This window comes from Lampris incognitus, chromosome 9, assembly GCF_029633865.1.
Source record: "Lampris incognitus isolate fLamInc1 chromosome 9, fLamInc1.hap2, whole genome shotgun sequence".
In the NCBI taxonomy this organism is placed as follows: Eukaryota; Metazoa; Chordata; class Actinopteri; order Lampriformes; family Lampridae; genus Lampris; species Lampris incognitus.
The window spans coordinates 7,976,792-7,997,385 of record NC_079219.1 but is presented as its reverse complement, the minus strand read 5'-3'; the positions used below and the strand labels follow the sequence as shown (position 1 = coordinate 7,997,385).

Here is a 20,594-nt window from a genome sequence, read left to right as displayed (position 1 = left end):
AGATTTACCTTTTAATCTTTATTTCTGTTGGCAGCACGTAGTCTTGACAAAACGGCTCCCTGACACCTAAAATACAACGCCAAAACATTCAGTGATTTAATAGAATTTATATGTTTTGTCACTATTGCCGAGTCCTGGCTGAGACGAGTTGGGAAAGGGGGCAGGCTCAGGGACGTGTTGTGCCTAATAAGCTACAAGTCTCCATAAACGGCATTAACACAGCACAAACAGTGAGACCAGTTTTAAACTATTTGGACAATGAGTGGCAAAATAAAGTCACACGATTAAAAAGTATTGTTTATGCAAGAACTAAAGGAGCACAAATGTTTCTTTTAACGGCACAAACTGGCACAAATCGAGCACAAATGAACGACACCGGTTTGGAATGATTTTGATGACAATGAGGGTTCATGTAAAACATCCCAGAAGAGTAGATAAAATTCTACAGATAAACCATCTACTCCCAGTGCTTTACCCTTTTTCGTCGAATACAGTGCTTCATCTATTTCTTGACTTGTGAGATCCGCATCACATATAGATTTGAACGCATCGCTGATAGTAGGTACAAAACTCTGGGTATGCTCCATAAATTTTTCACACAGCTCTGTGTTGAATTTTGATTTATATAGGTTTTTATAAAATGATACAAAATCTGAAATCTCTTCTGGGTTAGTGAGAGAGGGATTTCTTTTAGCGTTCCTTTTCTTGAGTGCAAAAAGATAACTGGTATTTCTTTCAAGCTCTTTGATCCATTTAGCCCTAGATTGGAGAAAGACCCCATTGCAAGATCAATTAACATTTGATCCAACTTTTAATTTACATTTTTTCATTTCCAATTCTTCATCCACTGATAATGTATTTTACTATATTTAGCCTAGTCATGATTTCAGCTTCATGCCAGTTGCTATTTCTCTTCAACTCCTTACTGCGTTTAGGAGCTAAGCATCCTACCTTAAATTTCAAATATTCCCAAGTACTTCTATTAACATAGGAATGGTCATCAAGCATCTCTTTGGCTAAATTTTTGCTAGCATTGAAGTCATTATCATCCAAGAGCTTGTTATTAAATTTCCAGTATCACCTAGTTCCATTACACGGGAGCATTCCACATCTACGGCAATTACCTTGTGATCTGACAAAGGCGCATAGTGATGAGAGACATTTTGACATATTGCAGTATTGATGAAGATGTTAGAAACGAATCAGTTCTTGACTTCAAAGTGTGATTCTTGTTATACCATGTAAAGTCTTCCTCATTTGGGTTAAAGAAGTGCCAAGAGTCTGACAGTGAGGGTTCTGTACAAAGGGATGAGATGATGGTATGTGACAGTACATAAGGAAGCCTTGCGGGGTAGTGGTCAACTGTGTCATCTGGGGATATGTTGAAATCTCCACCCAAGAGGGTGTATGATCCTTGATATTTGGTTTGAAGGTCTTGAATTTTATTTGTGATTAACTCAAAAAGGCTTTTTTTGGGTTGTAGGAGTTGTGGCCATATATATTGCCTACAATCAAAATCCATCTTCCATTAATTGATAAAGAGCTGTCCAAAACCTCACCTTTGAATTTGTGAAGAAGACTCATTACTCCTGCACTGTGATTGGAGCGATGACTGCAGTAGATCGTGTTTCCCCATTGAGATTTCCAATATTTCACATCTGAGTCACATGAGTGAGTCTCTTGAAGTAGTATAATGTCAGCATCGATGCATTTACATCGTAGAAAATTTGCCTTCCTTTTAGTGTTATCACGACTATGCCTTGTATTAAGTGAAATTACATTCAAGAATTTGAACTTGAACTCCATACAACAAAAATAAGGGGAAAGAGAAAAAAATACAAATACAAAAAAGGATTTAAGTTTGATGCTTTAAAGAGCTATAACCTACCTGAGAACGAGGTAGTAGTAAACTGGTATTATTGTAACCCATATAAATACAGGATGTTGTAATGACATAGGCTACCAATTTGTTACAACAGTCAGAACTGACAATAACGTTAGCCTAACAGTTTCTTAAACTTTGGCAGGGTATCACCTTGTCCTATAACTTATAGATGGTTTTGTTTTAGTCAGGGTTTTATTGCAGTCAGGGTTTCACCCTGGTCTACAACACATGAATGGCTTCCAATTTTTGGTTACTTTTAATATCCACAACCAATTTTCTTTCTGTTTTATCGTTCCGTCTATTTTTTCTCTTTATATTTATATTATTTTCTTTCCATTCAATTGCTCTGTGATATTGGGTCAGCAGACGTCCAGAAGATCCAACATAAACAGAGGAGTTTGGCAGGGTTGTCCTGCCTCTCCATTTTTGTTACTTGTAGTTGTCGAATTATTGTCTCAGCATTGTTAATGAACTTAATTTCAAAGGTATTACAATCTTAGATAGAGAAATTAAGCTCTTTCAACTGGCAGACACCACAAATTTTTTAAGAGATGAGAATCAAGTGATACATGCAGTTAATTCTATCAAAGAATTTTCTGAAGCATCAGGTCTATGGTTGAATATATCTAAATGTGAACTGCTCCCGTTATTTATTTGTGATGAAACAATAATTGAAAACATACCAGCAAAAAAATACTGTAAAATACCCTGATGTACACATCATCCAGAATCCAGACATCAGACAGATTTTAAATTTTCATCCAAGAATAAAGAAAACAAAGACCATCTTGAATAAGTGGTTACAAAGAGGTCTTTCAGTATTTGGTAGAGTTTTACTCACAAAAGTTGGTCTTTCTTGATTTGTGTACACATCGCTCTCACTATTTGTAAGTGTCATGACTTGTAATGAAGTGAATAAGATATTCTTCAACTTTATTTGGAGAAATCAGACCCAGCAACTTAAAAAGTCTGTTCTTTCTAATAAGAAGACTTAAGGGTGTCTTGAAATGTTAGACTTTAATGATGTCATTAACGAAGTAATTTGAAGTAATTTGGTTAAAGAATTGTATGGGTTGTCCCAACTCAGTTTGGAATTTTATCCCCACCCACATATTCAACAAACTTGGTGGTCTTAATTTCCTATTAATGTGTAATTCAGTGTTGTAGTCGAGTCACTAAACCTCGAGTCCGAGTCGAGTCTCGAGTCCCCAGTGTTCGAGTCCAAGTCCAAGTCCGAGTCACCAAAGAAAAGTCGAGTCCGAGTCGAGTCCCCATTACCTGAGTCCGAGTCGAGTCCCTATTACCCTAGTCCGAGTCCGAGTCATCAAGGTTGAGTCTGAGTCGAGTTCCAAGATGGCTCCGGTGATCCACTCGGGCACAGTCAAAGATCTGATATACAAATAAAAAAGGTCTACATTAAACAAAAATGACACAGCTGTCACCATTTCAAAGGGAGTTTATTTACTTTGTGACACGATAGCCAAACAAATGCACACCCACACACTCGCACACATGCACGCGCAAGCATGCGCGCACACACACATTTTTAGAACAGTCTGAATTTCTTTGACATTCTGAACATTGGATGTGCTTCAAAACACATTGATAGCTGTGCATAGCATGATATTAGCAAATGGTGGAAACAGTATACAGAAGTAAGTTCCACAGCATACAATGCAGTCATAAAAACTAGTCAAAAGACATTGTCTCTCAGGAATAGTTAGGAACAAAAGGCTGGTGGCACTAGTTTTAAGCATACACGTTGCATTTCAAAAACATAAGATCTGACAGCATGGAACTACTCAACCTTGCACGGTGAGGCCTCATCAAAATGCCTCCATGACTAAATACCCTTTCAATGGGTGCACTGGAGGCAGGGATAGAGAATACCTGTGTGGCAATCTGATAGAGGGTAGGGAATTTGGATTTGTTTTGCTGCCAAAACCTGAGGCACGGGACTGAGTCAGAGTCCTGCTCAGCGATCAAGTCGAGGTATGCAGTCAACTGAGCCTGGCCAGACGGCTTCTTCTCGGCGGAGGAGGGAGTCCTCCTATAGTGGGAGAACATTCTCAACTGCTTCTCAGGAGGAGACTCTGAAAGTTCACCTTCCCCTGGTCCTGCTTGTCACCCTCTGCCTTTATATACTCTAAAATGAGAGGGGGGCATGGGGGACTCATTACAAATATGTTATTGACTAGGCCTACATGACAAATGACATGTCTATGTGCTTTATTGTAACACCTTCAATGATATAAACATCACAACAATCAAATAGTTAATCACTTAACTAACATTAATCAAAACATTTCTCACCTTTGATCTCAGTCTTCAGCACATCTTTGATGTCACTGTCCAGCTGCACATCATGTTCTAGCCACTGGAAGCCAAATGCTGGGTCCAACACAGATGCTATGACGTAGGCATTGGTGAAAGGAAATTTGGTGGGGCCTCTTCCTTCAGCTGGCTCACATCCTGGTATCTTGACTGCACCGAAAACCTCTGCAAACCTTGTTTTCAAGGAGCTCTCCAGAGCTCTCACCAGAGGCCCACAGTATCTGGCTTTTCCTCTTATTTCCTGCAGGTGACAGCGCAGTGAGGACACAGGGCACAATCACACTGACGGTGACAGTAGTCTCACCCTGAGTTAGGTTGGTTGCCTCTAAGAACGGATCAAGAACTTCGATCAGTTCTTTAAGCTGAGCATACTCTCGTGGGGATAAGATAAGGCTTTTGTGCCCCTCTGATTCCAAGACACTGGACAACTTTTGCATGTCTAAATGCACATAAGCCTTTACCTGCTTCAGAGTGGAATTCCATCGTGTGGCATTCGCTGTTGGAATTGTTGCATCACCAAAACACGCTTCAAAGCAGTCTTTAAACGAGGTGCCACTGTGGAGGAGGTTGGCTGCACGGGATAGCTTTGCTAGGGTGCTTGACAGCCCACTGGTGTCTTTCAGACCATCTTTTATGACCAACTGCAGTGAATGTGTGAAGCATGATAGTCTCTGCATCTTACAGTTCTCAGCCAAAGTGTCATTGACTGTCTGTTGATCTTCTGGCATCAGGTCTTGCCATATTTCCTCATCCTCCTCAAATGTGCTGGGATCATGAGCTTCAGCATCACAAGGATCCTCTAGGGGAAAGCTGGCCTGGAAAGCTTTTCTCATGTTGGATGCATTGTCAGTTATGACAAAGTTGATCTTGTCCTTAATCAGGTATTCTTCAACACAGCATTCAAACATCATTGCAATCTTCTCTCCTGAGTGTTTCCCATGCACTCTTTTGCAGGAAAGAAGATATGACTGAAGGCTGAGTTCCTGTTTTTTTTATCCATTGCCACTGTGTGTGCTGTCACTCCAAGGAATGACTGCATCTTTCGATCACTCCAAATGTCTGTGGTAACAGCAACACTCAATGCTTCTGCCAGCTGGTTCTTTATCTGTTCTTTCTTGACTTCCACCATTCCTGGAATGGTCACAGAGGAAATTGTGGATCTTGCTATGGGCCGGTACTGAGGGTCCAGGACATGCAGCAAGGGCTTGAAGTCCTCGTTGTCAATGATGGAGAGTGGCAAGCAGCACTTAATGATTAGATCTTTTACAAGGGCATCACTTATAGCCTTCTGACGTGGATGTTTGAGGTCGTACATCCTTTGCTGTCCATCATTTAAAAATGATGTGATAGTCTTCTGACCTGGAGCAGCTGGCATCACATCTGAAGCAGTGGAGGCACGGTATTCTTGGAACCTAGGGGAAGATAGGATACACACTTTAGCTTGCTGATGCCAAACTGTTTCAAGTAATCTTTCTTACAGCAGAAAATGTGTAACGTTATAGCTATAACAATATGCAATAACAATACAAATGTTACACATTGTACACATAGTTGTTTGAACCATAACCAGTTAAGTTACATATTTAGTTATCTATATAACTAACATTACCATATTAGTAGATTAACTAATGTAAGCTAGCTGGATAAATGAAAAGTATGAGAAAAGATACATAATTTATGAGATTAACAGGACAGGGATTAATTAGCAAAACCCAGTCATTTAATTATTGATTTAAGTATGTTACATGCTACCTAGCTGAGCTTTAACTCTCTATCCTCCGTGAGTCTGTATGTTTATTCTGTATGGGTCAGGGAGGGTGTGATTTTGTTAGAAGATAGAGCCAGTTCATAGTACTGTTCAAAAGCTACGTCGCGCATGTCTATTTTTAGAATTTGGCACACCCAATGCTGCATATATGCAAAGAAAAATATCCCCATATTTACAGTAGCCTATGCGGTGTCACGAATCACGATACGGTTCGGTAGTTTTCGGTACATCGGGGGGGGGGGGAATGCCACATCCGTCAAATCTTGTACCGTCTCCAGCTCTCAAGAAAACCAGTGGCGGCATCCACATTAGCTTTCTTCAATTAGTCCATTTAGCGAGTAATAGCCTACAATTATTTTTATTTGCATTGTAAAGTTGTGCACATTTTATCAACATTATTTGTGGATGCATATAGGCTAGACTTCTTCCTTCTCCGCACTTGGAGAATATTCATGGCGGAGACCTGCAATGTGCGGATTTGTTATTGCTAGTTAAGATAAATGCTAACATGGTAGTTCAGAGTGGTGTGTTTTTTCCGTTAAGTATATGCTACTTGGTAATTAGCTAAATGATAAATAGGAAAAATCCGTTTTAATCTCCCTATAACACAAAGACGCTGCGTGTTACTTACCAACTCATCATTAGTGAGATGGATGGCACGCTCGTACCGAAAGCGAACCGTACTGTGACTTTTCTGTGCAATGCTGCATTAGCATTCTAACAGTAACGTTACTTAACTTACCTACACAATTTCACTTGGTTCTAGTGATATGATATACCCGCTACACCACCTAACCCAACGGTTCTAGTGACATGATATACCCGCCACACGACCCGACCCAACGGTTCTAGTGATATGATATACCCGCCACACGACCCGACCCAACATCTTGGACCAGTGGTTGAGTTACTTCAGAGGCTATTGTTACCGTAGCTAGATAGCTAGCTAGCTAACGTTAACTGATCACCAACCATATCATCAACTGACTGCATATCACTTACTTTTCTGGGTGCATCCTTGACAGATGTCTGTTGAAGTTTGAGGTTGTCCCGGTCTTCTCCTCAATAGTTCGTTTACATATCGAACAGTGATCTTGCTGGAATTTGTTGTAAAATCTGTGTAAGCAAAGCACACAATTCGGGGCGTCTCTTTAGGCATCTTGGCGCTACTGAACATGACGGTATGCACGCCACGTGAATCCGCATGTAGGTGGAACACACGTGCCTGCCCTTACACGAAATTGAATAATGTTACAGTATTAATATAGCTATCAATATATTTTAATAGGGCCTATTATTTAAAAAAAATCTAACAAAAACAGCCTTTATCAATTAAAAAGTCAGAGTCCGGGTCTCCAACTTCCGAGTCCGAATGCAGTAAATTCGCGAGTCCGAGTCCAAGTCCGAGTCATCAGTGCTCAAGTCCAAGTCGAGTCACGAGTCATGAAAATCAGGACTCGAGTCGGACTCGAGTCCGAGTCCTGGACTCGAGTACTACAACACTGGTGTAATTATTCTCCAACAAAACTACCTGTGAAATTATGAATCTTCCATCAACAAGTAGTTTTATCTTGGGAGCTATGCTACAACCACAACGTCTACGGTCACAAAGTTTACATCTGGAATAATGTCAACATAATCGGAGACAAATCGCTTCTTCTCCCTGTATGGCATCAAAAAGGTATCAACAATTTGTCCAATATGTTTGATGAATCCGGTAATTTACTTTCCTATGAACAGTCCATGTACACTAATGGTTTTCATATCAAGCATAAAGAATTCTACTCTGTAACTAAAGCTACACCAATTGGTCTGTTGCAGTTAATAAAAAGACATTTGACACATAGGGAGAAGATTAATATTGTTTCCAAAGTCTCTGTAGTCAGCCTTGAATTAAAAGATAAAAAAATGCAACAACAAACCCCTACTTGAAATCTTCCACGACAGAATGAAAATTCCCAGAGGCAAATTTTATCGGAGGCCCATCATAGAGAATATTGATTGGAAGAAAGCATGGTCGCTACCTTTCAGATTCTGTGTGACAACAAAATTAGAGAGGTTAATTTCAAAATAAAAAAAAAAGAAGTTTTGTGGCACAAATCAGCGCTGACGCGGCGCAAATGTATGATAACGTTTTTATTCATGTTCTGATTACATGGGGTGCCAACTTCACGGAGATAAGCACCTGGGCTGTGGCGTGGCAGACGGGAGCTGTGAAGTGGAGTTTCAGAGTCTGCTTCTCCGTATGAGTCTCTCTCTCTCTCTCTCTCTAACTCTCTCTCTCTCTCTCTCTCTCTCTCTCTCTCTCTCTCTCTCTCTCTCTCTCTCTCTCACACACTCACACTCACACTCACACTCACTTTCTGCTTGCTCTTTTGAGTCTGATAGTCTCTGTTGGGGCTACTGTTGCTCACCTGCCCTGTCTATCCGTCGTCGCTCCATGTGCTTGTTTCTCGGTGTCTTTTTCTCTTTCTCTCTATCTCTTACTCCCTCTGTGTTACACCATCTATTCACTGTAGATGGTATCTGCTGACTTAATGAACATGGATAGGGTGAAGAGCAAGGTTAGACTTTATACAGGAGGGTGGAGATTAAAGCTTATCTCTTTATTTATCTCACTCTCTCTGTCCCTTTGTTCTTCCATGTCTTTTTAACCACCATTACCGTACCTTCCACCCACTTTTTCTCCCTCTCCCTTTCCTTCTACTCCCCTCCTCCCCCTTACCCCCGCTCTTCTCCTCCCCATATCCCTATCCCAAATTCCCCCTTCCCTAATTCGGTTCCCATCCCTCTCCCGTCTCCCTTTCTCTCATTTTCTCCATCCCTCACCTCTCTCTCTCTCTCTCTTTCTGTCTCTCTCCCTTGTCTCTTCTTTGTGTGTCAGGTGGAGTACGATGGTCTCACGGGGCGTGTGGAGTTCAACAGCAAAGGCCAGAGGACGAACTACACCCTGAGGATCCTGGAGAAGCACCGAGGAGGACACAGAGAGGTCAGGGGTTAGCGTGCATGAACCAGGTCAGGTAGCTGATAGGCAAAAGATAAGCTGTCTGATTCCACAATACCCAAAGAAGCATTTAACATAGACATCCGCCCCGTCATGGCTGTCTCTCTGTCCAGTTGACTATAGCCAAGTGGGATAGACCCTGCTGTAACATCTGGTTTGATGCCAACCATCTGACTGCATTGACTAAGAAGCCTGCAACCACATGGTCAAATAATAGTTTCAGATAATTGTTAGCAAGTCTGCCAGATGGCGTGGCTTCATCAAATCGGTTTACAGCATCAATTCAATTTAGCGTTCTCTCTAAATATTCTGGCACCGTTGCGTTGGTTGACATTGTTGATCTCATCATTCTGGAGAGGTGAAAATGTGCCATTGGCAAAGATTCCCCACCCATTATATTTTTGTTTAAGGACATTAAAAATGTTATAAATTCTTCATGCTTTAAAGTTGAATCTGGGGTTTTTCTCCATTGATAGATGGTTATTTAATCCATTTGTACTATGACGTTAGGTTACATTTACCATGGTTGGAGACACTCTCCATATACCGTTGTTGAAATTTTCAGCTGGGTAAGATGAACACTGGTGCAGTGGCAAACAGGTTTTTATTCAAACAGGAAAAAGGATTGAAATGTGATGACTATGTGGCAATTCTTGTGTTAGAGACCTTGTATTCTACAATCTTCTTCTTTCAGCTGCTCCTGTTAGGGGTCACCACAGCGGATCATCTGTTTCCATCTCTTCCTGTCCTCTGCATCTTCCTCTGTCACAACAGCCGCCTGCATGTCCTCGCTCACCACATCCATAAACCTCCTCTTTGGCCTTCCTCTTCTCCTCTTCCCTGGCAGCTCCATATTCAGCATCCTTCTCCCAATATACCCAGCATCTCTCCTCCACACATATCCAAACCAGCTCAATCTTGCCTCTCTTGCTTTGTCTCCAAACCGTCCAACCTGAGCTGTCCCTCTAATATACTCATTCCTAATCCTGTCCTCCTTCGTCACTCCCAACGAAAATCTTAGCATCTACAACTCTGCCACCTCCAGCTCCACCTCCTGTCTTTTCATCAGTGCCACTGTCTCCAAACTATATAACATAGCTGGTCTCACTACCATCTTGTAAACCTTCCCTTTAACTCTTGCTGGTACCCTTCTGTCGCAGCCACTCCTGTCACTCGTCTCCACCCACTCCACCCTGCCTGCGCTCTCTTCTTCACCTCTCTTCTGCACTCCCCGTTATTTTGGACAGTTGACCCCAAGTATTTATACTCGTACGCCTTCGTCACCGCTACTCCTTGCATCCCCACCATTCCACTGTCCTCCCTCTCATTCACACATATGTACTCCGTCTTGCTCCTACTGACTTTCATTCCTCTTCTCTCCAGTGCATACCCCCACCTCTTCAGGCTCTCCTCCACCTGCTATGTATTCTACACTCTATTCTACCAATTTTACAAGCAACATCACAGTACACTAGTGTTCCCATATAATTTGATGTAGTTTGTAATACACTAGATTGCCTGTGTTGACTTGGGTTGCAGGATGCCATTTTTACACGGCCGGTAACTGTTTACCGCTGAGCTGACAGCACATAAATGGGAATGGCTGCTACACCTTGTTTGTTGTTTTTGCTGCCGTAGGGAGGGACATAGCAGGGAAATCGCGGATTTCAGCTTTTAATTATTAATCTAAATCACATTTCCTTGTTTTGAACTGTAGCAGTGTGGGAGGGAACCCCTTAGAGGGAGGTTTTTTGCATGTCCCGCCCTCTGTATGTTTACCTTGGCTTACCTAGATGGGGTTTGCAGAGCACCCGGAATTAGTCTCATACAGTTAAGACACATTCACACCCGTGAACTGACAAGCTACAAAACCAATGTGTTCTGCCATCAGATGTACGCTTGTCCTACTTACCTCAACTACCTTACCAGTAGTTTTTTATTGTCATAAATGATTCTCATTCATGGGTGTCCAGGTAGCATAGTGGTCTATAGTGCCTACCAACACGGGGATCTCCGGTTCGAATCCCCGTGTTACCTCCGGCTTGGTCGGGCGTCCCTACAGACACAATTGGCAGTGTCTGCGGGTGGGAATCCGGATGTGGGTAAGTGCTCTGGTTGCTGCACTAGCGCCTCCTCTGGTTGGTTGGGGTGTCTGTTGAGGAGGGAGGGGGAACTGGGGTGAATAGCGTGATCCTCCCACGCGCTACGTCCCCCTGGTGAAACTCCTCACTGTCAGGTGAAAAGAAGCGGCTGGCGACTCCACATGTTTGGAGGAGGCATGTGGTAGTCTGCAGCCCTCCCCGGATCGGCAGAGGGGGTGGAGCAGCAACCAGGAAGGCTCAGAAGAGTGGGGTAATTGGCCTGATACAATTGGGGAGAAAAAGAGAGAACAAATTCCAAAGAAAAAAAAAATTCTCATTCATGCTTCTCGCTAAGATATTCTCAGAAAGTCTGCAAATGAGAACTGGCAACTTTCTCTTTACAAGAACACTACTGGATCCTTAAGACCCCTCAATATGTTATTGCTTTGTGAACTGGGGGGTCTGCCTGCACTTGCCTATACCCAGGAAAGCTTTTAGGACCTGATGGAATTCCCTCAGACGGCACGGTAGCATAGTGATTAGCACGGTCGCCTCACAGCAAGAAGGTCCTGGGTTCGAGCCCCGGGGTAGTCCAACCTTGGGGGTCGTCCCGGGTCGTCCTCTGTGTGGCGTTTGCATGTTCTCCCCGTGTCTGCGTGGGTTTCCTCCGGGTGCTCCGGTTTCCTCCCACAGTCCAAAGACATGTAGGTCAGTTGAATCAGCCATACTACATTGTCCGTAGGTGTGAACGTGTTTGTGTGTGTGTGTGTGTGTGGGCCCTGTGTGATGGCCTGGCAGCCTGTCCAGGGTGTCTCCCCGCCTGCCGCCCAATGACTGCTGGGATAGGCTCCAGCATCCCCGCGACCCTGAGAGAAGGATAAGTGGGTAATGGATGGATGGATGGAACTCCCTCGCTGTGGTCTTCAGTTATGATTATCAGACAGAGGGGCATGATGAAAAATGGAAAATGTACTTCAAAATAAAGATTTAATGAAGTGTAAGTGCACATGTCACTACAGATCCAGACTGGTGCGACTGCATCACGGTTCGCCGGCTGGAGAAAGCGTTTTGTGCCGATCCCCCTTTAATATGTTTCAGAAGGATCCAGCACAGGCCAGCTGGCTTTTCACGTGAACACAAAATGCCACTTGATGATAAATCTAGTCTGGGCTTAAATTCGGGGGGGGGGGGGTGTTGAAAAACCAAGTTGCCCACAGTTAACATTTTATCTCGGGAAGTCTGCACAGCGGCTCCTGCTCTATAGGAAGGAGTATTCACTCACGGAGAAATACACCTCTCTTAAATGTCAGGGCAGGCGGAGGGAAAAGTAGCACGGAAAGCGCCGCGATTCTGTCTGCTACGCCATTACCTCTCACTTGACCTATTGAAAGCTTTACAGTATTATTTCCAGTAGAACTGCCTCCGAAAGTTTCGAGTCTTCAACCTCCCTCCTCATCGGCCCCAAAAAACAACCCACACACTTTTTCGGGGCCATTATCGCATACTTAGTGTGTATCTTAAACTCACTTTATTGCGCCCATAAAGCAAAGATATGCTCGCCGTTTACTGTGCCCTTTAAGGACAATGTTATTAAAGGAAGACAGACGCGGCTATGACTCTCTGGACGATGAATGTTTTTTGTTATTTTGTTTGTCCTCTTTTCTTTGCTCTGTGCCCTTCCTGCCTGTGAGTAGGCTTATCACTTGAATGGGCACAGTTAAATCAACGAGGGTATACTCCTTGTCGTTGTGGGGGGCGCTCTGTAACGATAAACATGCAAAGACGCTCTAGATAATGGCCCACGATAGATTGATGTTACTTGCTGCACCTATTAAGTTGCAGTAGATGTTCGGCGGCCTTCTGTTCCTGCAGAAGGATGTCAGCGGTTGGAGATGGATCTCGATTGTGCGTTTTGTGTCTCGCAGCAGCCGTTGATTATGTCTTGCCTGCTTCTCTTCTTCATTCAGATTGGGATTTGGTACTCCAACAATACCCTGGCAATGAACTCCACCAGCCTGGATATCAACGTTTCAGAGACGCTGGCCAACAAGACCCTCATTGTTACCACCATACTGGTAAGGTCGCCGTTCCCCTCTGGACCGCCACGCTGGGCGGGTCAAATTTATTTTCTTGTCACAGTGCTGGCTGAGTCCCAGTTTATGCCGCATCGTTGCCTCTCTCTGGACACTTTGTTGTAAAACACCAGGAAAAGTGATATATGTATACGGGGCGTCCAGGTAGTGTAGCGGTCTATTCCGTTGCCTACCAACATGGGGATTGCGGGTTCAAATCCCTGTGTTACCTCCGGCTTGGTCAGGCGTCCCTACAGACACAATTGGCCGTGTCTGTGGGTGGGAAGCCGGATGTGGGTATGTGACCTGGTCGCTGCACTAGCGCCTCCTCTGGTCGGTCGGGGCACCTTTTCGGGGGGGGGCGGGTGGAATAGCATGATCCTCCCACGCACTAGAGAGGGGAACAGAGGGGGTGGAGCGGCGACCGGGACGGCTCGGAAGAGTAGGGTAATTGGCCGGATAAAATTGACCTTTCGCAAAGTACCGCCCCAGAGCGGTGCTTGTCCAATCCTACCTTAGCAACGGTCCGTCAAGCTTTCAAACACACAACAAAACGCTGAAACTGTGTGCCTATGGGATCTGCAAATCGGATACTAGATATGTGAAAAGTCTGGAGGGGGTGTCATTTTCTTTCCCTTCCCGAAACCCAGAACGCAAGAAGCGCAATGTGGGCAATAGATTTGGCTGTATAGCAGACCCCATGGCCAGCTTAATCCATCCAGAATCAACAAAAATACCTGCCTGCTCCAAGCTAAGCTTGCTACTAGCTAGTATTGATAGCTAATACAGCTAACGTATTATTACTGTTACTTTTACCCACACAATGCGCTGATTTCTTCCTTCATGTTTTGGTGTTTTCCGGCTACTTCCTGGATAGTTCTGAAATGCTTGACGGGCATAGCAACAGTAACTAAGGGGTGCGGGACTTTGCGAAAGGTCAGTTGGGGAGAAAAAGGGGGAAACCCCCCCCCCCAAAAAAGAAAAGTGATATATACTCCTGGGAATGGATTAGGAGTATAATGTGTCCCTGCCATTACATCAAGACAATGTTACATCACACGTATGTATGTCTGCTCACACACAGTACTGCAAAGAAACTTGAGAAATGCATTTGCAGTGATGTGCTTTCTCATGACCATATCCATCCATCCATCCATCCATCCATCCATCCATCCATCCATTCATCCATTATTCGAACTGCTTATCCTGCTCTCGGGGTCTGCTGGAGCTTATCCCAGCAGTCACTGGGCGGCAGGTGAGGAGACACCCTGGACAGGCCACCAGACCATCACACAGGGCCGTCTCACACACACACACACACACACACACACACACACACACATTCATACCTGGGGACAATTTAGTACGGCCGATTCACCTGACCTACGTGTCTTTGGACTATGGGAGGAAACCGGAGCACCCGGAGGAAACCCACTCACACATGGGGAGAACATGCAAACTCCACACAGAGGACGAACCGGAATGACCCCCAGGGTTGGACTACCCCGGGGCTCAAACCCAGGACCTTATTGCTGTGAGGCGACCGCGCTAACCACTGCACCACCGTGCCGCCCCTCATGACCATATATGACCATGAAATTAACACAGTGATCTGTGAATGTAGAGCGAACAGTACCGCTATGAAAAGGAGTAACACAGCTACCAATGACCATGGATGCTATCTGTCAATCATATTGTCAGCTATAAAGCAGTATTACCTTACAGCGAATAAGAATGCAACATGTCTGTATTAGAAAAATGACTTTACCAACATAACGGCCTCGACACGGGTATGCGACAGCCAACAAGTGGGGAAATAGATGACAATAACTCACAGAAATATGCACCCTGACCAGTTGCAGTATGAGCCGTACAATGTATAAATATTGCCTCAGCAGAGAAATTGCCAACGAGTGGGGCAACAGAAAATTTATAGTCGAAAACAAGGCCATGATTCTTAGAGTTAGACAGAATACTTACAAACTCGGGGATAAAAGTTGCTGAGCCTAATCCGAAAAGCTCGGTGTCCAGAGGCTGTCGGTCAGAGAGGGAGAGAGAGATTGGATTGATTTTAAATTTCCACTTTATTTAAACTAAATCACATAGTGATCGTAAGGAATTCATTGAAGTCCATGACTCAGAGACAATCTGTGATAACAGTATAGATATCTTGCAATCCATGCACCACTTGATTTTACAAATTTTATCCAAAAGCATTATCAAAAACCAAGTCATCATCCACCACCGAACAAATCAAATGATTGTAGTGCCACTGTTGAATGAAAGCATCCAAATTCCTCATCGCTTTCCATCCATCCATCCATTATCCAAACCGCTTATCCTGCTCTCAGGGTCGCGGGGATGCTGGAGCCTATCCCAGCAGTCACTGGGCGGCAGGCGGGGAGACACCCTGGACAGGCCCCTTACCAATTTACTCATTATCAAGGAAGATTCCCAGATATTTAAAACCATATCGTTTCCATGATGAATTCCCTGGCAGGCTCAGAAAACCACCACTCCAATTTCCAAATGCTAATGCTTCACTTTTCCCCCCCAGTTAACCTTTGCAGCTGAAATCACACCGACTTCATGAGCAACCTTATATAATTTTTCAACATCTGCTTGGTTTTTGACAAGGATGACTACTTCATCTGTATAAGCTGGCAAAACAAGTTTTGTTGTTTCGGGTCCACGGTGGTGTAGCGGTCTAAGCATCGGCTTTGTGTCGATACAGTTGCCCACTGGGGACCGGGGTTCGCGCCCCGGTCTCGTCAGATCCGACTATGGCCGGACTCGACGAAGCAGCAATAATTGGCAACGCTGTCTTCGGGAGGGGGGCGGAGTCGGCTTGTGTTTGTCACATGACTGCGTCTCTGTGTGTCGGAAAAAGCAGTGGTTCGACCTGGATTCGCCTTATCAAGTGGGGAGGCGTCTCCTTCGAGACTGCCGGCCGGAGAGATGCAGTTGGCGAGGGTGGGTGTTTGAAGTAAAATAGGGATCGATTGGCCACTAAATTGGGAGAAATCAGAAATAGATTTATAGAAAAAGTTTTGTTGTTCTTTTTTTTTTGTCACAGTTTGGTAGACAATCCCTCACTATAATTCTTCATTTTGTGCAACAACGGTTCAATAGAAATAGCGTATAACAATCCAGAGAGAGAGCAGCCCTGTCGAATGTCTCTGTTTACTTTGAAAGGGGCACTCAAACCTTCATTTATCTTCAGTACACTCTCAATGTTCTGGTACAAAACGATCATGGCATTAAACCTGGGCTGAAGCCAAAACACTCCAGAGTCTTCCAGAGGTAGATCTGTTCAACTTGGTCAAATACCTTTCCTTGGTCCAATGAAATGAGCCCAATATCAAAACCCAATGAACTGGAGACTTCCAAAACATCTCGAATTAAAGACACATTGTCTGAGATAGACCTACCAGGCACACGGTACGCGTGATCCTGATGAATGATTTGATCCATCACTTGTTTCAGTCCATTGTCCAGAGCTTTGGACAGGAGCGTGTAGTCAGATCGCAGGAGCGAAACAGGATGCCAGTTCTTCATGTCATGAAGATCTCCTGTCTTTGGCAGTAAAGTTAATACTGCTCTTCTGCAGCTTAAAGGCAACAATATTCCCTTAAGACCTTCACTCAACACAGAAAAGAAGTTCTGCCAATTTCCTTCCAGAAAGTCTTATAGAATTCCAACGCAAGGCACCTTTCCTCCATCCATGCCCTGCAAAGCTGCATGCAGTTCTGACAACACCAGCGGTTCTTCTGGATAAACTCTGTCTACCTTTTTTTTTTAAGATTCGTTTTTTGTTTGGCATTTTCTGCCTTTATTAGATAACGATAGTCGAGAGAGAGTCAGGAAAGAGAAAGGGGATGACATGCAGCAAAGGGCCGGATTCTAACCTAGGCCGGTGCGGTAAGGACTCGGCCTTATGTGGTACATGCTCTACCAGGTGAGCCACCGGGGCGCCCCCAACACTGTCTTCTTTGGAGACCTTTGGCAAGCCCTCCCCAGAAGAGGCAAACATCTCCTATTTCTCCTCACACTCGCTGCTGCACAGCTTTGAATAAAACTCCGCTGCTTGTCACCGTATTTCTTGTGGCTCTGTTAACTCCTCAGAGCGTCATGCATCAATAATCTGGTCTGGCGATTCTTCTTCTCAAGGCCAAAGAAGAATTTAGATGGCACATCGATCTCATTCACACTCAGAAATCTCGATCGGACTAAAGCTCCTTGAACTCTAGTGCCCAGTATGTCTGCAAGACTAGTTTTTTCGGTTTGAGGACTACAATATGTCCTCGATTTCCTATGGATTCTGCTAATCTTTGGAGTGCCATTATTTCCATCTTCAGATCACTCATAGACCAGATAATGTCCCTCGTAACTTTGAGAGTGTACTGTTGACAGAGCTGCCTCACCATACTCCCACCACTCTCTCAATGATGTGAAGTTTTGGTTTTTATCTCTAAAATCATTCCAAAAGACTCAAAAAACATCCTTAAAATTAAGATCACAAGTGGTGTTAAAATGCCACTGCGCACTCTTCGGTTTTATGTTTACAAGTAAATCATCGCAAATAACCAGGGAATGACCAGTGAAACCTACAGGTACGATCTTACACATTTTCAAAACACTGAACCGATGTTTAAAACGGTAAAATCTATCTAACCTAGCCAAAGAAATGAAATTAGCCCTAGTAAGAGCCCATGGATATTGTCTGTTATTACCATAAATCTTCTCTATATACTATCTACTATGTCATTTGTTTGAATTAACTCGCTCGGTACATGCTGTGAAGGAAAATGAAGCGCGATGTGATTCCTGTCTAAACTATCATTTTGGGTACAATTAAATGATCCTCCCAAGTTTAAATAATCAACAGAGTTATAATTATTCAGACTGTTATTTAAAGTCTCTAAAACGAAACTCTGTCGTGCCCTGTATTAGGAACATAAACGTTAACGAAACTCACAGTATGACACTCAAACTTGGCTTTAACCACCGTGAAGCTGCCCTCCGCCACTTGTTCCATCTCGTAGAAAGCAGGTAAGAACCTCTTGGAGAAGAGAATGGCCGCTCCCCCACTTGCTGAGCTCTTATGACTCACAACCACTTCTCCAGCCCCATTCTGCCCTCCATTCAGGGTCATTTACACCGCCACTGTGTGTTTCGCGTACAAATGTTACATCAGTACCTTTTAACTTCATCAGCTCAGACAAACCAACTCTTTTCTACTCTCATCTCTTGCCCCATTTAAATTGAGAGTACCCATTTTAAAATTGCTCATGGGCGAGAGGAAGAAGGTCGAGCTAAAAAACTGCAACATTAAGTTAGAACTGATACGAAATGCCCTCACCTGTTTCTTCATCATCATCATCATCATTGTTGAGTTCCTGTCTGAATTTCTGACCAATCATCTTCCATCTGTAAATTTGCTGATCAGTAAAGCCTCCCTTTCCCTTACTCCTCATCCGAGAGCTGTCTGACTGTAGAAATATTTCTTTATCCGATGGTCTTCCGTTCTCACACCCTTCGTGCTTTTTGTCTTCTGTAGGAAGCATTTTTTATTTCTTCTACTCTATAAGAGAGAACGAAAGCCACTTTATTTGACATTGTATTCTTGCAGTGAATGTTTTCTCTGTATTGAACCCATCCTGTTGTATGGCAGCAGTGGGCAGCTGCGGCGCCCGGGGACCACCTCCAGTTCTTCTTTCCATTGCCTTGCTCAGGGGCACATGCAGGAGTATTAACCCTAACATGCATGTCTTTTTGATGGTGGGAGGAAACCCGAGCATCCGGAGGAAACCCACACAGACACGGGGAGAACATGCAAACTCCACACAGAAAGGACCTGGGACGTCCTGGGGGTTCGAACCCAGGACCTTCTTGCTGTGAGGCAAGAATTCTAACAACTGGGCCATCGTGCCGTGCAGAAGCCTGTGCTTCGCTGCAGTTTCTAGGTTTCTCTGCAGCAGATTTTATTTCACTCTCACTATCAGCAGCACAGTCATCTTCCATACTGGACTCCGACTCAGCTGTTTTCTGTTTGGCTGGCTGTTTCCCTTTTCCTTTACCGTCACTTTTTTTTTGTTGTTGTCTGTGAACCACTCGGTACTTTTGGGTTTTCTCTTAAGCTGTGGTACTCTGAGACTGGCCTCTTCACACTCCATGTCAGCCTCCTCATCATCAGCCAAGAGACCCCCTGCCACAGTTACACACAATTGTCCGTTTTGTTCTCCTCCTGATTCACAGCCTCACATTCCTAACTGTTTTGGTGAACTCCACTTGTCTTCTTTTGTTTTTCATTTCTCTTGTTTGTGTAACTTCTCATCGCCGGCACAGGTTTGGCTTTTCTGTTCATCAGCAACCCCATCCTTGCTGTTTGAACCTGTTTGGTTCCGTTCTCCTGATGTTGCCTCCTCGGCTTTCTCATTAGAACCTGATGCTTTTTCCGGACCAGCCCTGATCAGATGTCCCTCCTTACCACGACCAAAACATTTTGCGATCTCTCATGTTGCAAACAGAATGTAATCAAAACCATCAATTCCTAACTTGGAACGCCAGATTCAGCTCCTCACTCCTGTTATTGAGAATCATATAAACAAACCGTCTGTGAGAAACAACACGCTGCAGCCGGGGCGGTTTACACCCTGACGGTACTTTTTTCATCGGGGGAAAATTTTTTCCCATGCCTTGACAAATCTCTCACCAGTATCTCATCCCGAATAAACGAGGACACATTAGATAGCATTATCTTTTTTCTCCCCAATTGTACCCGTCCAATTACCCCACTCTTCTGAGCCATCCCGGTCACTGCTCCACCCCCTCTGCCAATCCGGGGAGGGCTGCAGACTACCACATGCCTCCTCTGATACATGTGGAGTTGCCAGCTGCAACTTTTCACCTGACGGTGAGGAGTTTCGCCAGGGGGACGTAGCGCGTGGGAGGATCACGCTATTCCCTCCAGTTCCCCCTCCCCCCCTGAACAGGCGCCCCAACCGACCAGAGGAGGCGCTAGTGCAGCGACCATGACACATACCCAAATCCGGCTTCCCACCTGCAGACATGGCCAATTGCCTCTGCAGGGATGCCCGACCAAGCCGGAGGCAACACGGGGATTCGAACTGGCCATCCCCGTGTTGGTAGGCAACGGAATAGCCTGCTACGCTACCCGGACACCCCTAGCATTATCTTTTTTGCTGGAGAAAGAGAGAGAGAGAGAGAGAGAGAGAGAGAGAGAGCATTAAGCGAAGCCAGTCTGTAAACTCAGCAGACTCAGAGCAGATAAAGAGAGACTGACATGCCCTTTCTGAACACATTTTTTTTAACATTGGGGGTTTTGAATCATAACCAAAAATAGGTGTAGTTTCATGAATTCAAAGCTACTGGCTACTGTCTTCCCGGGTGGTCGTTTGGGTTTGGCTCGTGTTTGCGTGGGTGGGGC

The 20,594-nt window shown here is 44.3% G+C and overlaps 1 protein-coding gene across 1 annotated transcript in view; it reads left to right on the top strand.

Moving 5' to 3' along the window:
• grik5 (glutamate receptor, ionotropic, kainate 5) overlaps positions 1 to 20,594 on the top strand; it is a 62,535-nt gene that overhangs the window by 10,394 nt on the left and 31,547 nt on the right. Inside the window, exons 6-7 of the mRNA XM_056286119.1 lie at positions 8,872 to 8,976; positions 13,040 to 13,147. Of these exons, the coding sequence (XP_056142094.1) occupies positions 8,872 to 8,976; positions 13,040 to 13,147 (213 nt within the window). The remainder of the gene's footprint in view (positions 1 to 8,871; positions 8,977 to 13,039; positions 13,148 to 20,594) is intronic.